Source organism: Elaeis guineensis, chromosome 7 (genome assembly GCF_000442705.2).
Source record: "Elaeis guineensis isolate ETL-2024a chromosome 7, EG11, whole genome shotgun sequence".
NCBI classification, from domain to species: Eukaryota; Viridiplantae; Streptophyta; class Magnoliopsida; order Arecales; family Arecaceae; genus Elaeis; species Elaeis guineensis.
Genome location: NC_025999.2, coordinates 85,315,527 through 85,335,313, shown reverse-complemented (window position 1 = coordinate 85,335,313; position 19,787 = coordinate 85,315,527). Strand labels below are relative to the sequence as shown.

Here is a 19,787-nt window from a genome sequence, read left to right as displayed (position 1 = left end):
AATCAAGATAAAATGTGCATTATCTTTGTTCAAATTTGCTTAGATATTGGCATGACTCACAACTAATTTAATGTTTGTTTATTGGTACTTGAAATACCTAGGAGAGGATGTATCCCAGTCTAAGACCAAGCAGATCTGTACTCCCTACTCTTGTTTGTTCACCAGGACCAGAAATTTCTTGCCAAGTGCAGTCTACATGGGTGGGTGCCCCAGAGGACTCGATTTTTGTACGGTACAAAATTTCCTATCGAGTTCTTTTTTTTGTTAACAAAATTGCAGCGAACGCCCCATACTAGAATTTGTTAACACTGTATCAGACATACCATGACATCATATAGATTTCTTAAGAGAAAATGGAGAAGAACCAATCAACGGCATCATATAATAATTATAATGACATTGCATGAGAAATAAATAGTACGTATAATATTAACATCCTTGCAATTCTAAGTTAATATTGGTATTTGTTAATGGTGTGAAACCAATCACATCGTATGAAGAAATATGGATGATATTTTAAGCTATTATAGTCAATGTGGAACAAAAACATCCAGTACTCACATATATAAACTAAAAATATCCTAAAACTCTGTCTAATAAAACATGTAATGCCTCCTCTTTGATAAATTTTCCGATACTTATCGTATCCTCTCCCATCTAATCACAAACAGCAGAGCTCAGCCCCTGATTACAGCCAGCCACAGACAGCCCTCCACCCATAGTTTGGTAATATATGTGGGAAATTTATAGCCTGTTACGTATATTCTCTCTCTGATTCAGAGGTGTGATGGAAAAAAGCTGCCATTCCTTTGCTACCAACTCCTCCACCACCACCCTCCATCACCACCCCCATCACCACCACCACCACCACCACCACTAATAACATCACCAATACCAATAGCAGCAGCTCTCTCAGCAGCTCCGGCACCATCTCCTCCTTCACCACCACCACCACCACCGCCACCACCAGCAGCAGTAGCTCTCACATCCAAAGCTCTCTCAAATCAGTCAACAAGGCCTCTTACAAAATCTCTAAACCACTCCCAAAAAGCTCCCACCCTAACCCAAACCGCTCCTCCCCGCTGCCCTCCACTATAAACAGCGGCAGCACGCCACCCCAGCAGCCGCAGCCTCCGGTCTACAACATCGACAAGAACGACTTCCGGGATGTCGTCCAGAAACTCACTGGATCCCCCGCCCACCACCACCCACGACCGGCGGCGCCGCCGCCTCCCCCTCCCTCTCCAACCCCCGCCGCCACATCCCGTCTCCACCGCATCCGCCCGCCGCCACTCGCCCACCTGCCCCCTCGCTCCCCTCCCCTGGCTTCCCCGCCCCACGCTGCCGCCGACGTCTGGATGCGGCCGTCCCTCTCCCCGCTCCCGCCCTTCCCCGCCGTCAGCGCTGCCTCGGAATCGCCGATCTCCGCCTACATGCGCCGCCTCCACGGCGGCGAGGGAGGGCAGCCGCCGCTGGCGCCGTCTCCGTCGGCAGCGGCGCTGCTGCTTCCCCCACCGACTTCACCGCTGGGGTTCGGGTGCCTGCCGTCGCCCCGAACGGCTTTCCAGATGATGATCTCGTCGGGTATGGTGTTCCCGACCTCACCGGGAGCGCCCTTGCCGAGTCCGAGGTGGGGGGATCCGTGATGGGGAGGGCTCCGATGCCTTCTTTCTCTGGATTAGCCGGCTCTCTGTTTTAGAAGGTAAGCCATTTCTTTGCTGCAGATCTGCTAAGGTATATCTTTGATATCCTTTCATGTGTTGTTCTTTTTCTTTTCCTGTAAATTTGTACTCTTCAAAGTTTAATCAACATTTGTCATTCGGATAGATTTGAAGCTGGTGAAAAAAAAAATGTTGTCCTTATAAAAATGGATAATAAGGATGTAAACCCTTTCAAAAATGTTGCTTCTTTGTGTTTGATAAATGATACCTTTGGTTAGACATTGTTTCTTCATATATATATATATATTTTAAAAAAATGATGGTGGTATGCCGTTGACTTGAACTATTTGATGGATTTTGCGGGCGGAATTTTGGGAGCAAGAAGTGGTGAAATGGTGTGATGCTCCTATTTTGTCCTCTTTTGAGGAGAAATAAGGGATTGATTGAAGAAAAAGTGAAACTGTTTCTTATTGCCCCCATCAGTTGGAAAGCAAATAGCTCAATGTAATAAGATGGCCTTGTCTTGTGCTTTCTAATGATCCCATTTTCTCATATATGTAAATTGGAATAAGTCAACCTTGATCTCCTGCTTGTAAGCTAGAGATTTACCCCGGGAGTTAACCACTATTTTTTAAAGTTGCCTGGGAAACTGGCACAGCCTGGCCATGGTGTTATCTCGGACATGCTGCTCAGTCAATTACTTCTTCCTTACTATGGACGAAATAGATTGTTAATTGTAGCAGTCTCAGAAGAACACTTCTTGCTTGATGAGCATTGCTGGAAGCAAGCATGTGTACTTTGCTTGGGGGATGAGATCGGACATCATTTGCAGCATCTAATTACACAGGTAAGACTGTTATGTTGTCTCCTGCATGTAGTTCTGCAAAATAAAATTTAAAATTTGGAGTGACCGCACCTCATCTTTGGCTCTTCGATGAAGAAAAATCAAGAGGATGATGGGAGAATGATGAGATGAAACCTTGATGAGTTTTTGTTTTAGTCTTTACATTGCCAACAACTTAGAGGTCTCAGTAATCTGGTGGATGGGAGTCTAAAAGCAGAGAGAAGAAAATTTTCTTTCTGAAGAAGTAACAGAGCACCAAGAAAGGAAGTTGAGGAAGTCACATGAATGTTAAACAGGAGAGAGTTTCTGGTGAATGTGATATTTCTTGGATTTCCTTTCATTTTTTGTGGAACTTCATGTCATTTGTGGTAGGATCAATTAAGAAGATTAGAGCACGGTAGTTGATTGGAGTGGAGAAATTTTCATCCTGTAATGTTAAACTCTTATCCCTAATGGAGAAGCTTAAACCAATTAACATCCTGCTATCTAACCCACTGATCTACTTCCTTTCAATCTTCTTATTCCTGATGGTGTTGTTGATGTAAGAATATTTTTATATAAGAGAGAACAAACCCAGAGGAGGGAAATGCGCTTGATCAGTTACATGAAAGACTGCAAGAATAAGGATGAAGAAGGTGGTTCAATAAGACCAATGAAGCCTATGACTTTTGAGGCTGCTTGCCAACTTTCATTTATCACATAACAAACTTCTCAAGTGGAACTCATGAAATAGAAAACAGAGATGGGAAGGGAAAAAGGAGGGCTCAAACTTGATAGGGATGCGTGGTTAAGCTGATTGCTACTATTCTAATATGTAAATAAGCAAACAGAGCCGGTGGTGACAATAATAATTAAGAAAAAAACTCAAAGCCCATAGATTTCCAGAGAGACCACTGACATGGAGAAAGCTTAAAGGAGGAAGGGGGGTGGCTGTGGAGGTGCAGGGACAGAGTGCGTTATGATTACTATCAACATGTTTCTATTGGATTTGTAGGGTTAGCATTGCTTATGAGTAATATAGATCTTGAGGCATAAAGTAAGTGGTTTTAAGCACTAATTCTTGAAGTTTGGGCTAAGAGGTGCTTCTTTGACATGTTGGAGCAAAGGGCTTGCATTTAGGGCTAGAACTGGGCTGGGCTGGGCCACACCCCTATCCGAGCTCGGCCTGAAATTTTTTTCGGGTTTCGGGTCAGGTTTAGGCCCGAAAATTTTTAAAAATATGAGTCCCAAGCTCGGTCCGAACCCATTCAGGCCGGCCCATATCATTTGCAATGGGTCGGACCCAAGCTCGAGCCCAGTCCGAATGGATTTAGGCCAGCCTAGATTGTTTGCAATTGGCTGGAAAGAGCAGTGTACGTATGTTGTGAACTGAAAAATTAAGCTACAGGTTGAGCGTTGCATCCAGAAAAATTAATCATGCTGCAGGTGTTTTTGGGTAAAATAATGGAGCCAATGGCTGTATATTAATATTAAAGAAACTAAGAAAGGTACAACTAAGTATAGTTAATTACACAAAATGAGTATCAAAAAGACCAAAACCTCCTGCAATCAAAACACAAACAGGAAATTGAGGCAATTGGAACATTGGAAGAATCATGAAATACCATCCAATGAAGCCATAAGCTATGCAGACATATCCAATTCCAGCCTGTATAGAGTATCAGTTGTTGAACATGTGAGATGCCCCTGAAGAAACAAAATATCATCTTACATAGTCTGTATAAATAAAGTGATAGGCATTCTCTTATCTGTAAATGTCCACACATCCTGTGATTTCACATTAACAGGAAACGGAGGATAGAAATCCAAAATGGGCTCCAAGATGTTGGAGACCAAAATAGTGTTTCTGGCGAAATCCAAAACTTTGGAATAGTGTCTGGTGGAAAACTTATGAGAAAGAAAACACAAAACAAAGTACGGAAACAACAGTTGAATTTCGATTTTTTTAATTTGTTTTATTAAAAAAACTAATTTTCTAGGGTCACGGCGAGTTGGTTTGCTTCTTCAAACTTTAGATTTTCTAAAATTTTTCACATGAGTTGAATTCCAGCAAATTGTTTTTGTTCCATCTTCATTCATCCATTATTATGAAAGCCTGCATTTAGAATAAACTAAATAATTAGAAGATGAAGAAATTGTCAAATATAAAAATTTATAACTTGACATGGATTAAAAAAATATTATAAAGATGGTTACATAATATTATATCCATGTCCCAACTTTACTGCTCGGCTCGCTCTAGTGTGCCATTATCTGCATTCAATTTTAAAAAATTCGAGCTACTTGTAACTGTTAATACACATATCAATTATAAATCTTTGAAACATAAACACTATAAGCAAATAAAAAATATAACATAAATTTAAAATATTCATATACCTTCATCATATTCTTCACGACAACAATCTTGGGTACAAACTAAGGTGTTGACAGTAGATGGGCTCAATGAATTTCGATACTAGTCCATAAATCTATCAACAGTGCTGAATGCCGATTCTAATGAAACAGTAGAGACTGGAATAGTGAGAATGTTTCTAGCCATTCTTGATAATATAGGATATACTGCCGCATTGCTCTTCCACCATGTCAAGATATCAAACTGCTTGTCCCGCATATTAGAAAGTACATCATGATTCAAATAACTATCTAGCACTGATCTCTTTAGTTTTTAGAAGAACTTTGATTTCTAAACTGAACAAAATTCATGCCAATTTTATTTTACTCAAGTTAAAAGAAGAAATTGAATTTATATCATTTTGTCCATCAAAATCAGCTGTTAGCTCACTTGAACTTACAGAAGACTACACTCTTGTTGCATCTGCATATTCATTATAAAATTTATAAAAACAAGTATGAATATCATCAATCTAATGACATAATAGGGATTCAAAGTCAGCAATAGGCATTGAGATAGGGATTCAAAGTCTTAATTTGTTCAAAAATCAAGACATAGGCATTGAGGAAGGGAGATTCGGTAAGAGCCAAACCTGAAACAGCGAACGGTGATGGCGACAGGCAAAGACGAGAAGACCGGCGTCGGTGATGGCGGACGAAGGAAGATGGAAGACCAGCATCGTTGCATCGGCGATGGCAGATGGAGAAGATGTAATATTGAGTCAGTGATGGGAGAAGATCGAAAGATGGAAGATGATGAAGGATCTCTTTGCCTGAGCATCGCATCGATCTCTCTTTTTAGTGGAAGATGGAAGTCAGAAGATGATAAAGGCGTCCGAAAGTCCAACGAACATTGATGGCCGATGGGTGAAGACAAGGCACCCTCGTTGGCGATGGGGGAAGACGAAGACGGCAATGGCCCACAGACGGACAAGGATCACGGTCCTCGGTCAGGGGCTAGGGCATCAAATGGAGAAGTTGGAAAGATCGAAAATGGAAGTTGGAACTACCAAACTAAAGGGCTATTCGGCCTATTCCTATTCGGCTCGGCCTAAATCATAAGAATTAAGAAGGGCGGTATGGAACCAGACTTGGGCTGAAAATAAATGGGCTGAACTTTGGACTGGCTCGGACTCGGGTTGGACCCAGGCCACGACAAAGGTATACCTGAGCCCAGTCGGAGAGATAAATGGGCTCCAAATTTAGGCCCAAGCCCGGTCTGAATTGTTTCGAACTAGGCCCGAAGTCCGACTAAAATCAGCCTGGCCCGAACTCAATTCCACCCCTACTTGCATTGCCAAGAATCTAGGAGGAGGCTTGGAGCAGTTTGAGTAGCATTATCATGAAAGCTTGACTTACCATGAGGCAAGGTTTTAGGCATTGTGTGCAAATGTTCTTCTGTGCTGGCACTATCATTGATGTGCCATGCAAGTGCTTGGTACACATGGCTAGTTTTGTCAGATGATGCAATACATGCCAGTACATGATGATCAGCAAGGCTAGCAGTTTAATTCTAGGTATGAGGACATGTGGAATCCAAATCCTTAAGGTTCTGTTATTAAATGCTTAAAGAGAACCATTTGGAGTAATTTTTCTAAATACGGAGAATGTCTCATGGTTTTGCACCATGAAATGTTAATATCCTACTTTGTCCTAACAAGATAGGGTATTCACTTCTGACATGCAATACTGGTAGCACATGAAAGCTTCAAAGACAATATGCAAGTTGAGCACTTCACTTGCGAATCCCCATTCGTACGGAGTGGTCATTATGTCATTCTTGTGGTCATCTGGAGGGGAAGATTATAAGAAGTCGTCTAACATACATTAATATTAAGGCATTTTTTATCAGGAAAATATAATTTGCCTATCAGATGGCACCATTTGGTTTCAATCTTGGTCTAGGTGAATGATGATATGTTGCCAACAAATACTATGTGTCTAGCTCATTGTGACATTCTACAACTCTTGCAGGTCTGATCTTCCGCATTTATTGATCGCTATTTTATGTCAGTGTGTCTTGTATGACCATATGATTAGTGAGGTGCTCACCACTTGATTTCCATGATAACATCTTCTTCTTCTTCTTGCTATTTATGTGTTTAGTTCTGACTTTAGGTTCGGTCCAGCCCTTGGCTTCTTGAAGTTGATCCCCTAACATAATGTGTGTATAATTATGTCAGGTCTGCATCTAGCTAGCAGGGCCTGAACGTGGGTTATTTTGGTTCTGATTTGCCATTTAAACCAATACGTGGCTCAATTGCTAGATATGATTGTGTCACATTGCAAGTTGGATCTAAACTTTATGGGATAGTTGATATTGTCATTTCCCTCCCCCCTGAAGTCTAATGCTGGTCTTCTTGGGTTTATTAGGTCCAGTTAATTTTACAATACCCAACCTGATTAAGTTGAAAATTTGGTGGGTTTGGGATCCAAACCTAAGTCAAAAATTCAGATATCTGAAGCATATTAGATCCATATAAAGTTGGGCTTCAGCTGAATTTAGGCCTATTTAACCCACGTAGTCATATTATTGTGAACCTCAAATCTCTGTCTTATCATTTTGTGTTTAAAATGCAATTAATGAGCCTGGTTTCTATTTGTTATTCGAGTGGGTAGCTTTTGCTTTAATCCACCAATTTCTCAGTCTTGTCCATCTATAATCCCTAAATCTTTTGTTTTCAGCCTCTGACACAATCCTTAGCAGCTTGATGAGTGCAAAAGCAAAACGAAGATTCCCTAGAAATTAAAAAGCACAGGCACTTAAAAGGATGTTACATAATACTCCGCTTACATATTTATAACCTTTTACGGCTGGACTTAGTGCCCGCATTCCAAAAACATGTGATGATTTACTAGAATAACACTTTAGGAGGCAACTAGTGTGCAAGTGTTTGAAGTTTCAAGAGATTTTGATCCGAAACTGCCTGTTTTTCAGTACTTTCATCAATATCGATTCAATTTCAATTAGCTTACATCTTCAATCAAAATAACCAAAATTTATGTACAATGTAATATAGATGAAATAAACACTTTTTTTATGCAATGTGAATGTATACTGTATATTATTGATCTGGCCAAATAACAAATGATGCGTACTGTGTAATATATATTCTCTAAATTTATTATTTTGTTCTCCTTTTTTAAATTTTTATGTCTTTGTGTTTCTTATTTTTAGTAATTCTTAACAATTTATAAATTGTCTTAGACCACTTGAACTATATAACATAGCTAAAGATTCCAGTGAACATGATCTACTCTCAAAAGGTATCTAATTCCTTTATTTTATATATAAATATATTTTTAAATTCAATGCGACAATCCATGGCATAGGTAATTGCTACATAGTTAACAATAAAGAGCAATAAAGAGCTTAGTGAAACTTGTTAAGTTGTAATTAGGTTGAAGTGCAGTGAACCAACAAGTAGAAAGGAAGAGCGAGAGGGTAATAGCCTAACCGTCTGCTTGCCTTATACCTGCATTCACCTCACCCTACTTGACCCACCCCAAAAGATGGTCCAAAGTCTTCTAAGGGCCAACCGCTTAGGTAGGTCATTTAAGCATGATATACCACATGAAGACTTCAAGGGTGCCTAATACTAAAGTGAACCTGTATTGGAATGAAAACTGTTCTTGCATCCACAAGTTACATCTGTTGTGCAGTTGAAACCTTTTTCGCTGCAGGATTGCTTGAGATAGACTACAGACATGCAACTTCAAATTTGGAGCATGATCAATTTCATTGAGCAGCCTTTCTGGCATCATGCTCTGGACAAGAATCTCATTAAGTTCCATTGGTAACTCACTTTCCCTTTAAATTATAAACCTCTTTTCCACTTTGGTCTTGTCCTTATCTACAACCTTTCACCTGCAGCTTGTGCTTCTGCTTTTTACCTTTCTCGCTTGTTTATCTTGCAATCCAATGCATATTTTTACAAATTGTTCAATATATAGTTTTGGGCTACAATGTCATGTCAACCTATCAGATGTTTTACTCCGTCCACTTTATGACTACCTCAGCATTCCTTTAGAGGTTGGACCAAACTCAAAGCAACTTGATCTGGTGACCTTCATCGTTATTCATCATTTCTTTGGCTATCCATCATGTTTTCTGTAACTTCTTAGGGTACCATTCTGGCTTACCTAAGGATTTGTTCTGCCATCAACATCATGACCTTCATGGTTACTCTTTCCTCAGCTGCTTTGTTGCTTCCTGTCACTAACATCTTGTCGCTTTAGGCCTTATGTCTGTCATCTTCAGCAATTGACTCCCCAACCCCTATGTAACCTATCTGTCTTACCCGCTTTTGTTATATTAAATTTCTCATGGTTCTCCCTTTTCCATTGGTGGACCCATTGTGCTTTAGATTGATTAGTCTAGCTGGTGGGAAACCTATTTTGTATAATTTGGATGTGGTTGCCATGTATTGTTTCATATTTCTATGTGATTTTTTATGATAGCGACATGGTTCATATGCATGCACATTGTTTTGTGCTATCATAATCTGTGTCATATATGACTATTTTATATAGCTTCACTCATTCATATATTTATGTAATAATTCAGGACCTCATCCAAAAATGTTAGCCAGGACGATGTATTATTGACATTTTTTGGCTTCGTATAAGTACCCAAGATCTTCTCAGTAAATAACCGATGTGAGACAAATACACATTTGCACGGGTTCTTATATACTCCTTTCATTTAATTTCTGACACCTTCAGGAAGCTAAAGGTCCAAATCCATACATCCATTCATAAACATCACAATCGAATCGTGGTCAACTTTAATGAATCTATGTTACAGTATCCCTAGTCTACGTAGGCGCTATAAGTTGGATTGACTCTGATATCATTTGTAACGATCCAGTATCTCACCCAAAAAAATTAGTTGGAAGGTATTATCTGGATTCCTTAGTCCTGTATAAATATCCAAGATTTTTCTAATGAATAACCGATGTGGCACTAAATACATGCCCGCACGAGTCCTCACAATTGATCCATATCAGACGTACATGGCCATTTTACTGCTTAGATTGCTGATTGAGGTGAGTTCCATCTTAGCTTTACAACTGGGCTTATTCAACCATCTCTTCAAAGTACATGGAAACAAGAACTTATCTAAATTTTGAGGTTGAACTCCTGCCTTAATTTTACTGGCAAAAATATTTTGATGTTTCGATCGGTGGAAGAGGTTACCAAAAAAAGTTCCTTAATTGGTTAGTTCATCCGAGGTGTGTCCATGGTTCTGTTTCTGCAGTATATTTGAGGTATCTGTTGGAATATTTTAGTCTGTACGTTCTAGTGTCAACAGTCTCATAACTCAAACCATGATGGTCTATATGATTCTTTGAGTGTTACGTGGCCAAAGTGGATTCATGCAAGCTAGAACCCTTTTGGATGTGCACCATTCTTCATGGAGCTTGTGTATGATCAAATTGTCCTTTCAAGGGTAAGTAATTGTTGTTGCCTTCAGGCCTTGTGATTGGGCTGTAGATAGCTTCTTGTCATCGTCTCATATGTTTTCATTAGTTGTATCTGGTGAGATGGAATTGTGCTTATATATATCTCATTTTATTTTAGCTGGAGATTTGTAGAGTGTATCGTTGAGTTTGAATCCAAATCACCTGTACACATTTTTTCAACTTCAGCACCATTTCTGTAGGGCGAGTTCTGCTTTAATATATGACTCTCATGATCAGATCCATTTCCAAAAATGATAATAGTTACTGAATTCTGTGATAGTTAAAGCTCACAGAAGAGGAAATGATCTTTCTTCTTTAGCTAAATGGTACATGCTCTGAAGTCTCTGAGGCATTATTTCCTTTCACATTGAACATGTAGAATATACTCTCAAACTTTGCCTACAGTATCTGGGTTCTCGTAACATTTCAGCGATGTGGCACATTTCTCGTACATGTGCTCATTGACAAGCTAATACGTGAGATCTACTACATAGCTTATGTTTCTTTGTTTAGGTTTGTCTAGATCGGATAGCTTCTTGTCTCTTGGGTGCTAGAAGTTTTGAAAAACAAGGGTCTAAATTATTTTACGATGATATTCCTCTTTGCCCTAGTTATTACTATCGTAGTAGATAGAAAGGGAAAATGAGAACATTGCCAAAAGTTTAAGATTCGCTAGCATTAAGGCGGGTCATAGGTATCCGTGGCCCCATTACAATCTGGATACAGAGTAAGATCCTTTCTTTTCTTGTAAGTTCATCATATAAAGCTGAGTAGATAAGAATCTTGTCTACTTCATTGTTTAGTTTTGTTCTTTTCCTGCTCCTCCGCGAGTCAATTTTATCAACCTGGGCTTGAAAGCAAGTGGCAAAATATAATACATCAAATGTCCGTTTGATGGATGAGCCCAAATAGACATGATATCCCAATCTGTAATATCTATGGCAGGAGAGGTGGATCCAGCATGCTTAAATTTCTTTCTTCAAGAGGATCTTTTTGAGGAAAAGGTATATCGGCCTTTTCTGTTTAGAAAGTATAATGCTATGTTGGTACGGACTAGGTGGTGAATGTGAGGTGCAATCTGATGGTGCCAAGACTGATGATTGTGTTAAAGATGTCAAGAAGCGGAACCTGTGATAGCTGCGACGCACTTAGCATATCATATTCCGCACCAGGAACTGAGGATTAGGCAGTGGAGACCACCAATACTGGATTAGACTAACATTACTATGGTTGCTTTATTCCATGCTAGGAAGATTATTGCAGATATGGGTTTCAGTAGGGATGGTTGATGTTTCAGCTATCGAGAATGGATTCTGGTGTACCGAACATTAAAATACAGAGTACAGGATGAACTGGGGTTTGTCCCGGTAGTCACGCTACCTAGCAGCAAGCGCCATTCTGGGTTTGATTCCTTATTGATGCTCATCTAAAAATTGGAACCTGGGTAATTGTGGTGCGGATTGTTGTTTCCTCCTCTCTTAAAATAGAGAATATAGATAGAAAGCAATGCCATTGTCTGTGAAGCAGTCTTTAGTGGCCATTAGTGTTGAGGATACATGGATTACTTGTTTTGTCAGTTTCAAGGACTTTCTTATATAGTCGATGGGCAATTCGAAAGTCAGCTATAGTATACTACGTATTGCAAGTGTGATGTGATCATTTCCTTTATGGTAAACTATTACGCGTATATCGAACTGGGTTTGCCCTGGTGGCTGGAGGTCAAACTTCTACTTCTAGCAGTTTGAGATTCTATGTTGATTTTTGGATGGTGTATCATGGGCTTGGTTATTGTAATATTGGTGGATTTTTTTTTCTTTTTTATTTAAAAAATGATCATATTTATTGTAGGCTCAGGCTGAATTTTGGAAAAAGCAAAAGGGTAAATCAATCAAGGGAGACGAACTTAGCCCTCTGGATTTTTTATTTTGCTGCATCTTTTCAAGTGCCCATCATAAACAAGAAACATAAAAATCCAAGATTCTTTTTACTAATAAAATCATGAATTTTGTAATTATAAAAAGTATGATATGTTTTTTTTCTTTATTTTCAGAATGTATTTTTTATTTGTATATACTACATAATCAAATAATATACATTAAAAAAATTAATCATCTAATACATCAATACGTATTTCTAGATAAATTTATATATAGTTTTTAGAGTAGCAATACATAATATATAATTAGGTGTTACGTACTCAGCAAATTAATCAACAAGCAAGTCGATATGCATATTTAAATCAATTGATGCACAGTTTTCAGAACATAAAGTTTGTCAATACATAGTATACGATCTGGTGATACATATTTAGTATTAGCCATCTAGCAATGCAATACACAGTTTCAAGTAGATTGATATATAATTTTAGAATATCATATTTATTAGCATACACTACATAATCGAGTGATACACACTCATCGATCTTTCGGTATATATATTATAATTTTTTTTAATATGCACTCAATAGTGATCCAGTGCATATCTTCAGGTAAATCAACGCATAGTTTTCAGAATATATTTGTTATTTAGAGATGTATATTAGATCATTTCTAATATGTATAAAAAAAATCTACAATATATATATATATATATATATATATATAATATATATATATATATATATATATATATATATATTAGGAAGTTGATAAGTATGTATCACCAAATTATGTAGTATGTACTGATAAATATAATGGTCCAAAAATTATATCAATTTATTTGAAAGTATATATTGAATTGTTAGGTGACTAATTTGCTAAATATATATCATCTATTTATATGCTGTATATCGGTAAACTCATTTTTAAAAAAAATATATATCAATTCATCTATAAATGTATGTTGATTTGTTTGATGATTAATTTATTTAGTATGTATTATCTGGTTATGTAATATATGTCGATAAAAAATATGTTCTGAAAATAAGGAAGAAAGATAATGCTATATTTTTTAAATCATAGGGTTGGTGATTTCGTTTGAAAAAAAAGTTTGACATTTAAAATTTTACTTCTAAAATTTAAAATGGATATTAGGAGATATATGATAAAATTAAAAATCTATCCTATATTTCTTTCTCTGATGTCTGCCCCATGTGATTTTTGTCTTTTTTTTTTTTTTTTTTTTGGTAAGCATTTTGTTGTTGTTCTTTGGTCGGGATTGATGGGCTGACCTTAAGGCCACCCTTTGCATAGGGAAGCTCTAAGTCAAACGGGCAACAACCCAGCGCAGGACAGGGTCTAGCATATATAGGAACTCAAATCATCTGAAAATGTGACATGATAACAAATATGACCCAATCAATTGGCACCAAACGAGCCAATGGAAGGTGACTACAGGCCAAATATCTGATTCTAGTCTAGAGTTATTTAATATGAAAAGACTGTTTGGTTGGCAAGTTTTATAAAAACAGAAATATATATAAAAAATTTAAAATGAATGAATGATTATTTTTTGTAAAACCTGTTAGGACCAAATTGATGAATCATAAAATCTAAAAAATAATTTTTATGAAAAATCTTTTATTTTTTATAAAATCTATTTTATATAATATTTTATGAATATTTTCTTTAGTAAAACTCACCGTTAATCAGTAATCAGAGAGCCCCGACATATACCGCCTTCAACCCCAATTTAACGCGTCAAAGGACTGCATTCGGTCCTTTTCTACCTTGCAGTGGGCTTAGTCGTAGGCTTGCTAATTTTTATTGATCTATTTATTTATTTTCCCATTCACTCGAGTTGGGGTCAGCTTTAAAGGATTTTTTGCAAAATAATTTTTTTAATAAAAGGGCAACAGACTGTTTATCCATGAAGTAAGTTTATGGCTCATCAAATTTGTAAAACAAGTCTTATCAAAATCATTTGTTATGGGGTCATACTATCTCGATCGTTGTCTTCTAATCTCATTCTCACACATATTCTTCGGATCAGCCAAAGTATTAAGACGGACTTCAAACGACATCTTGATCTCCTAGTAATGAAATGGATAACTTCATCGTACTTCATCTCCGAACGTCATCCTCAGCTACATGTCAAGGACATCAACATACTACCGCTGACCTTATAATTGATTCAGTGCAATCGATGACTCATCAAGATCATCATAGAGGGCTGGGATAAGATGGTCCTGTCATCTCCCATCTGACCCCATGAATCAGGCACCTACTAACCTCGTAGTTGGGATCTCACCAACTACACAGGATGATCTTCCATGACCAACATCGATGATAACACATCCGGTCAAGGTCTCGGCTGTATGCAGACCTCAGATCGCTGGTTTAATCAACTATATGGACCACATCCAAAGATATTCCAACGAATTGTTAGAACGTGACTATTATCCACGACTAACGATCTCTGATTTGCAAATTTCTGATCCTAATGTTCTAACAGATCATGATCTGACCTATCAACCTACATAATGGCCTACAACTCTATCTCTATATAAAAAGATAGCGAGGAGACTCTTAAGGTACGGAACACAATACTAAGCTCATATTCTTTTCTTTTACTGTTCTCAAATTCCGACTAAAAAGATCCCCCATTAGAGAACTCTGGGCATGTGTAGACTTCTTTTGTGAGGTTCTGATTTCTGGACCATCTTCCACCCTCGATCATGTCAGCTCCCATCGGAGTCTCAACGCAACACCATTGAAACTAAAGTTTTTGTAGAACTCATTGTCTTTAGATTTTTAACAAAACCTATTACAATAAAGCCTCACAAACGAACAAGTCAATTGATTTATTCTCTTGGCTGCAATTATGCTTTTAATTCAGATAAAGTAGATTAATCGGCAATTATCTCGGAGCTTGAAGGAGATCTTAACAGGTTTCTTTCCCTTCCTTGTGGGCTATGATGAAAGATAGCTTTCCAGTTAATCAAAAAAAAAAAAAAAAGATTGCTATCCTCTAATTATCTCAAACTCTCTAAACCCTTGTAAGGGCAAGATTTGAATCCAAAACTTTAGTATAACCATTAAGGCTTAGGTGGTGAATGGGATACGAGATGGGATAAGGCATTTATACTGCCTTAGTACTGGGATAACTGCTAAACCGACCAAATTGTGAGGGGGAACGGTTGATCCCCGAAACAATGATCAAACAAAAGATATCTGGAGATCAATTATTCCCTAGGGTCCATAGAATTCCACCATACTCAATTGATTAGTGAAAATACTCCAGGAAGCCCATTATAATTAAAAAAAGTGACCATAAAAAAAATGTGTAACTTTTATCCAAATAATAGTCAGCCACATGCCATTTGTAAGAAATAAGTAATTATTAAATGGAAATAAAAATACTTATTCCAGATGCAAATTATATATTATTCCTAGTTATCCTAATTTATTCCATAACTAACTAGGTCTATCAGACAACAAAAAGTTCTACCCGAAATGCTTCTACTTCCGAACTGGATCAAAGAGAGCTAAGCTGGCACCTTAGGCCTTACCTAACATTGCACAACAAGAATTAGTAGATTTTGCTGGCAAGCAGGTATCAATGGTGCAAATGCACAACTGATTTTGTTTTTTGCTCGTGCACTTTGTTCTCAGTTCATTTTGTGAATCTCTAACAAGAGGTGAGTCCAAGCATAAGCCACAATGAGATAGATGTCTGGTGTGAAATCATATCCAGTTAAAACCTGAGTCAGATTTTCTCAAGGTTCAACCGGATTAAGCACAAGTTGGTTCAAGCAGTCACAAGATGTCGAGATGCATGCATGATTTGACATAGTTTAGATGCACTTTACCTTGGTGATTCAAGTCAAAATGTGCCGGTCAAGCAAGGCTTTGTTTGTGGGAGAGCCTATGGGCGCTTATAGCAATTTCTTTTTTTTTTTTTTTAAGGAAAAAAAAACAGGTGAATGAAAGGGAAAAATCTCGGCATTTCTAACAAGACGTCTCTCCTTCTAAATCCAGTTTGCTCTGCACTGAAGGCGTCTGGTAAAGCGGCGGCAGCATTATGAGTTGCATTTTTTTTTTTTTTGGTCCCAGGCCCCATGTGGTCCAGTTGGGTGCACACCTCGCTATGCAACTAACTCGCTCCATCTACAGGTAGTGTAAATAGACATCAGCCCACTTGGCTCGGACTGCAGCTAACCCGCCAAACCTTATCTCCGTCGCATCATGTAATGATACCATGTTTTGTTGTCGGCAGATGATCTGTTCGTTGGTCATTGTCCACGCCATTGACCCAAAAAAAAAAAAAAAAAAAACTGACAACCATACATACATACATATAGTATGTATGTGTTATAGATAGATAGGGATGAGAGAGAGAAAATCAATTATATCCGAATGAATCTCAACTTGCATAGACTTATATCTAAATTGGAAGATGAGAATCTCATTACGATGATCCGAATCGTTAAATATGATCTACTATCTATAAATTACTTACACATAAAAATTATATAATCTATAAATTTTTAATTTATATTTTAAATGATCAAAATATCATAAATTATTTTATTTTATTTATACTATTCAATTTTTCAATTATTTGATGCATAGATGAGGATATTCAAATCTTATCATTTTTTATATATAAATAATTTAAAAATAATAAATTATATTCAATGTTAATAAATTATGTAGAATCTCCACCGTCCAATCTAGATATGATCGCATCTAAGTAGATAACCATTCACAGTATAACCAAATCTCTCGGTATATATATAAATATTGCTCCTTGGGAGGGTGCGTTTCACCGAGATCAGATCTACGGCCTCTTCTAATCGCATCAGATCAAACGCAAGCCACTTTTCATGCGTGGAAATAAGTGATGTGCGAATTAGTAGGCCATTTTTTACGAACAAACAGGAAAAAAATAGGATGAAAAACTTCCCAAGTTTCAACATTTTATTTTGCATTAGCTCATCATGAAAAATCTGTAACAAAAATAAAAGCAGAGTAATAATTATAAGGTATTCCATTAGAAAAACATAAGATGAAGTCTCTTATTGCATACCATTGCAGAAAGCCATTGAATTCCATAAAAAGGGACTTTCGATGGCCAGCATACTAGCGTCTGGCATTTTCAAATTTAAACACACCAGCAGACATAATGACGATAAAGGAGCAAATAGCAGTAGAGGATTCACATTTAGGAGTTTTTTTTTTTTTTTTAAAAAAGGAACAACAACAGGATGACATTTCATAGTCAGTAAATAGGTGATAAAAGGAATACCAAGAGATCAAACCCGCTAACAAACAAGTAATATCCATATCTCTCCTATATTATACGTACGACCAATCAGAGGGACCCTTGATCAGCACTGAGGAACCAATTTCATACCAGCTACTTCTGTTCGCCCTCATGCTTGGGTGCTTCTTTAAACTCGTCCACCCCATCATCCTGAAAACAACATACATTAATCAATTGAACACTTGATGGGAATGTGATCACCCATTGAAGACATAAACATATGTTGCTTATTATAAACTTTCAAAGACCTGCATGTCTGAAGTCCACAAGGTAAGATTATCTCGAAGGAGCTGCATGATAAGAGTGCTATCTTTGTAAGATTCCTCGCCAAGTGTATCCAGTTCTGCAATTGCTTCATCAAATGCCTAAGAACACCAATAGAAAGGTAAGATTAATATGTCCATAACACATCAAGACTCAGATTTATTTCCAATTTACGGATCTGCAGAAGAGCTTGATAGCTCAAGACAAGGAAACAATGGGCCTAAATAATCCTCTACATCTCGGAGGGAAGAAAGAGCTAGACCAAAAAGGGGAAAGAAATACTGGAACTTTAATCTAAAAGGATCGACACAACTTTAAGAAGTCAACATACGCAAGAGATATTCATCAAAAGTCGTACCAAATGAAACTGATTCAAAATCCAAGCAAAACCCCAACAAAAGTTTTTTTTTTTTTTCAAAGAAAGGGAGACAAACCAGGCCGCTCAGACCAGAATACAGCATGGTCCAAGGAAAAAAAACGAAATCCATCACATCATAGATGCAGAAATATGGAAGCAAAATACGAAAAATTGAAAAAGGAATGGGGATTTTTGAAAAAAGAATAACTATCTTAACACCTAACTGCCAAGTATATGAATTATTAAAGTTATAATATGAATTGAATCTCTATTCGATGTCAGAGACCAAATGTTCTAATAATAGCACGAGCATTGCAAACTTTTGGGAAAAAAAATTACAAATGCCAGAAATTAAAATTTCTAAGATCCATTCTCAGCTCACCTGTTTCGCGAGAGCACATGCCCGGTCCGGTGAGTTTAAGATCTCGTAGTAAAACACCGAGAAGTTGAGCGACAGCCCCAGCCGGATCGGGTGCGTCGGTGCCAGCTCCGCCACCGCAATATCCTTTAACATCACATCACATCACATCAGATCGATTATTCCCAGTTCCCCACCACCATCATCATCAATATTACGACCGTCCATTTCAAATAAAACTAATTCAAATCGCAAACCCTATAAAACAATTCATCCATCAAATAAGCAAGACAACAATTCATGAAGAATACGAGGAAAGATCAAAAAGCTGGATCTCCGCGCCCATCCGAACACTAACCCTAGCACAAATCCGATGGGATCGGATTGGATCACATAGAGAGAAGGAGAGATTGGGTACCTGGGCGGACTTGTAGGCGGAGAGGGTGCCCTCGGCGGCATCCTTGCGGGCGGAGCCGGTCTTGAACTCGGCGAGGTAGCGGTGGTAGTCGCCCTTCATCTTAAGGTAGAAGACCTTGGACTCGGAGACCGAGGCGGAGGGTTAAGGCTGGCGTCGAGGACCTTGAGGATCCCGTTGCAGATGTTGGTGAGCTCGGTCTCGATCTTGCCCCGGTAGTCGCGGATGGCGGCGACGTGGTCCTCGTTGCCGCGGCTCTCCTCCTTCTGCTCGATCGACGACACGATCCGCCAGGAGGCGCGGCGGGCGCCGATGACGTTCTTGTAGGCCACCGAGAGGAGGTTGCGCTCCTCCACCGTGAGCTCCTCCCCCTCCGCCGCCGCCGCGGCGACCTTCTCCATGAACTCCACCATCTCCTCATACCGCTCCGCCTGCTCGGCCAGCTTCGCCATGTACACGTTCTCTCCCTTGCTCCTGCCATCGCCGCCACCGGCCGACCGATAGATCCGACGAGAAGAAGGACAAAATAATTAAGCCGAGAAAAAGAGGCGAGAAATCGGAAGAAGGAGAGAGTAACGGAAGGAGGCGGCTTTATAGAGGAGGAGAACTTTTTCCTCTCTTTCTTTTCTTTTATTTATCATTTATCAAATAAAAAAAAACGTAAGGAATTTTTGCGGTCGTGCGGAGGAGGAGGACGAGCCGAACGAGGGCCAACCCGTCACATTGTAAATGCTATGCGCTGCTTAGATCTGCCGTTGATTACACTCGTACATGAATCTCCTCCGTTCGTTGACACGGAGATTTATATGCGGTGGTTTTTGG

The 19,787-nt window shown here is 38.4% G+C and overlaps 2 protein-coding genes across 2 annotated transcripts; one reads left to right on the top strand and one right to left on the bottom strand.

Moving 5' to 3' along the window:
• Positions 1-788: 788 nt before the first annotated feature.
• On the top strand, positions 789-1,938 carry LOC105048641 (VQ motif-containing protein 9-like; the record flags this gene model as incomplete). Its single annotated transcript, XM_019851680.3, has 1 exon — positions 789-1,938. A coding segment is annotated over one exon (858 nt), but the record flags the coding sequence as incomplete, so codon positions are not given.
• A 15,498-nt stretch (positions 1,939-17,436) lies between these two features.
• Positions 17,437-19,550, bottom strand: LOC105048640 (14-3-3-like protein 16R). Its single transcript, XM_073261336.1, is given in 5 exon segments — positions 17,437-17,720; positions 17,819-17,935; positions 18,575-18,697; positions 18,969-19,111; positions 19,114-19,550. Coding segments are annotated over 5 exon segments (744 nt in total). The 5' UTR covers positions 19,418-19,550; the 3' UTR covers positions 17,437-17,663.
• Positions 19,551-19,787: the final 237 nt, after the last annotated feature.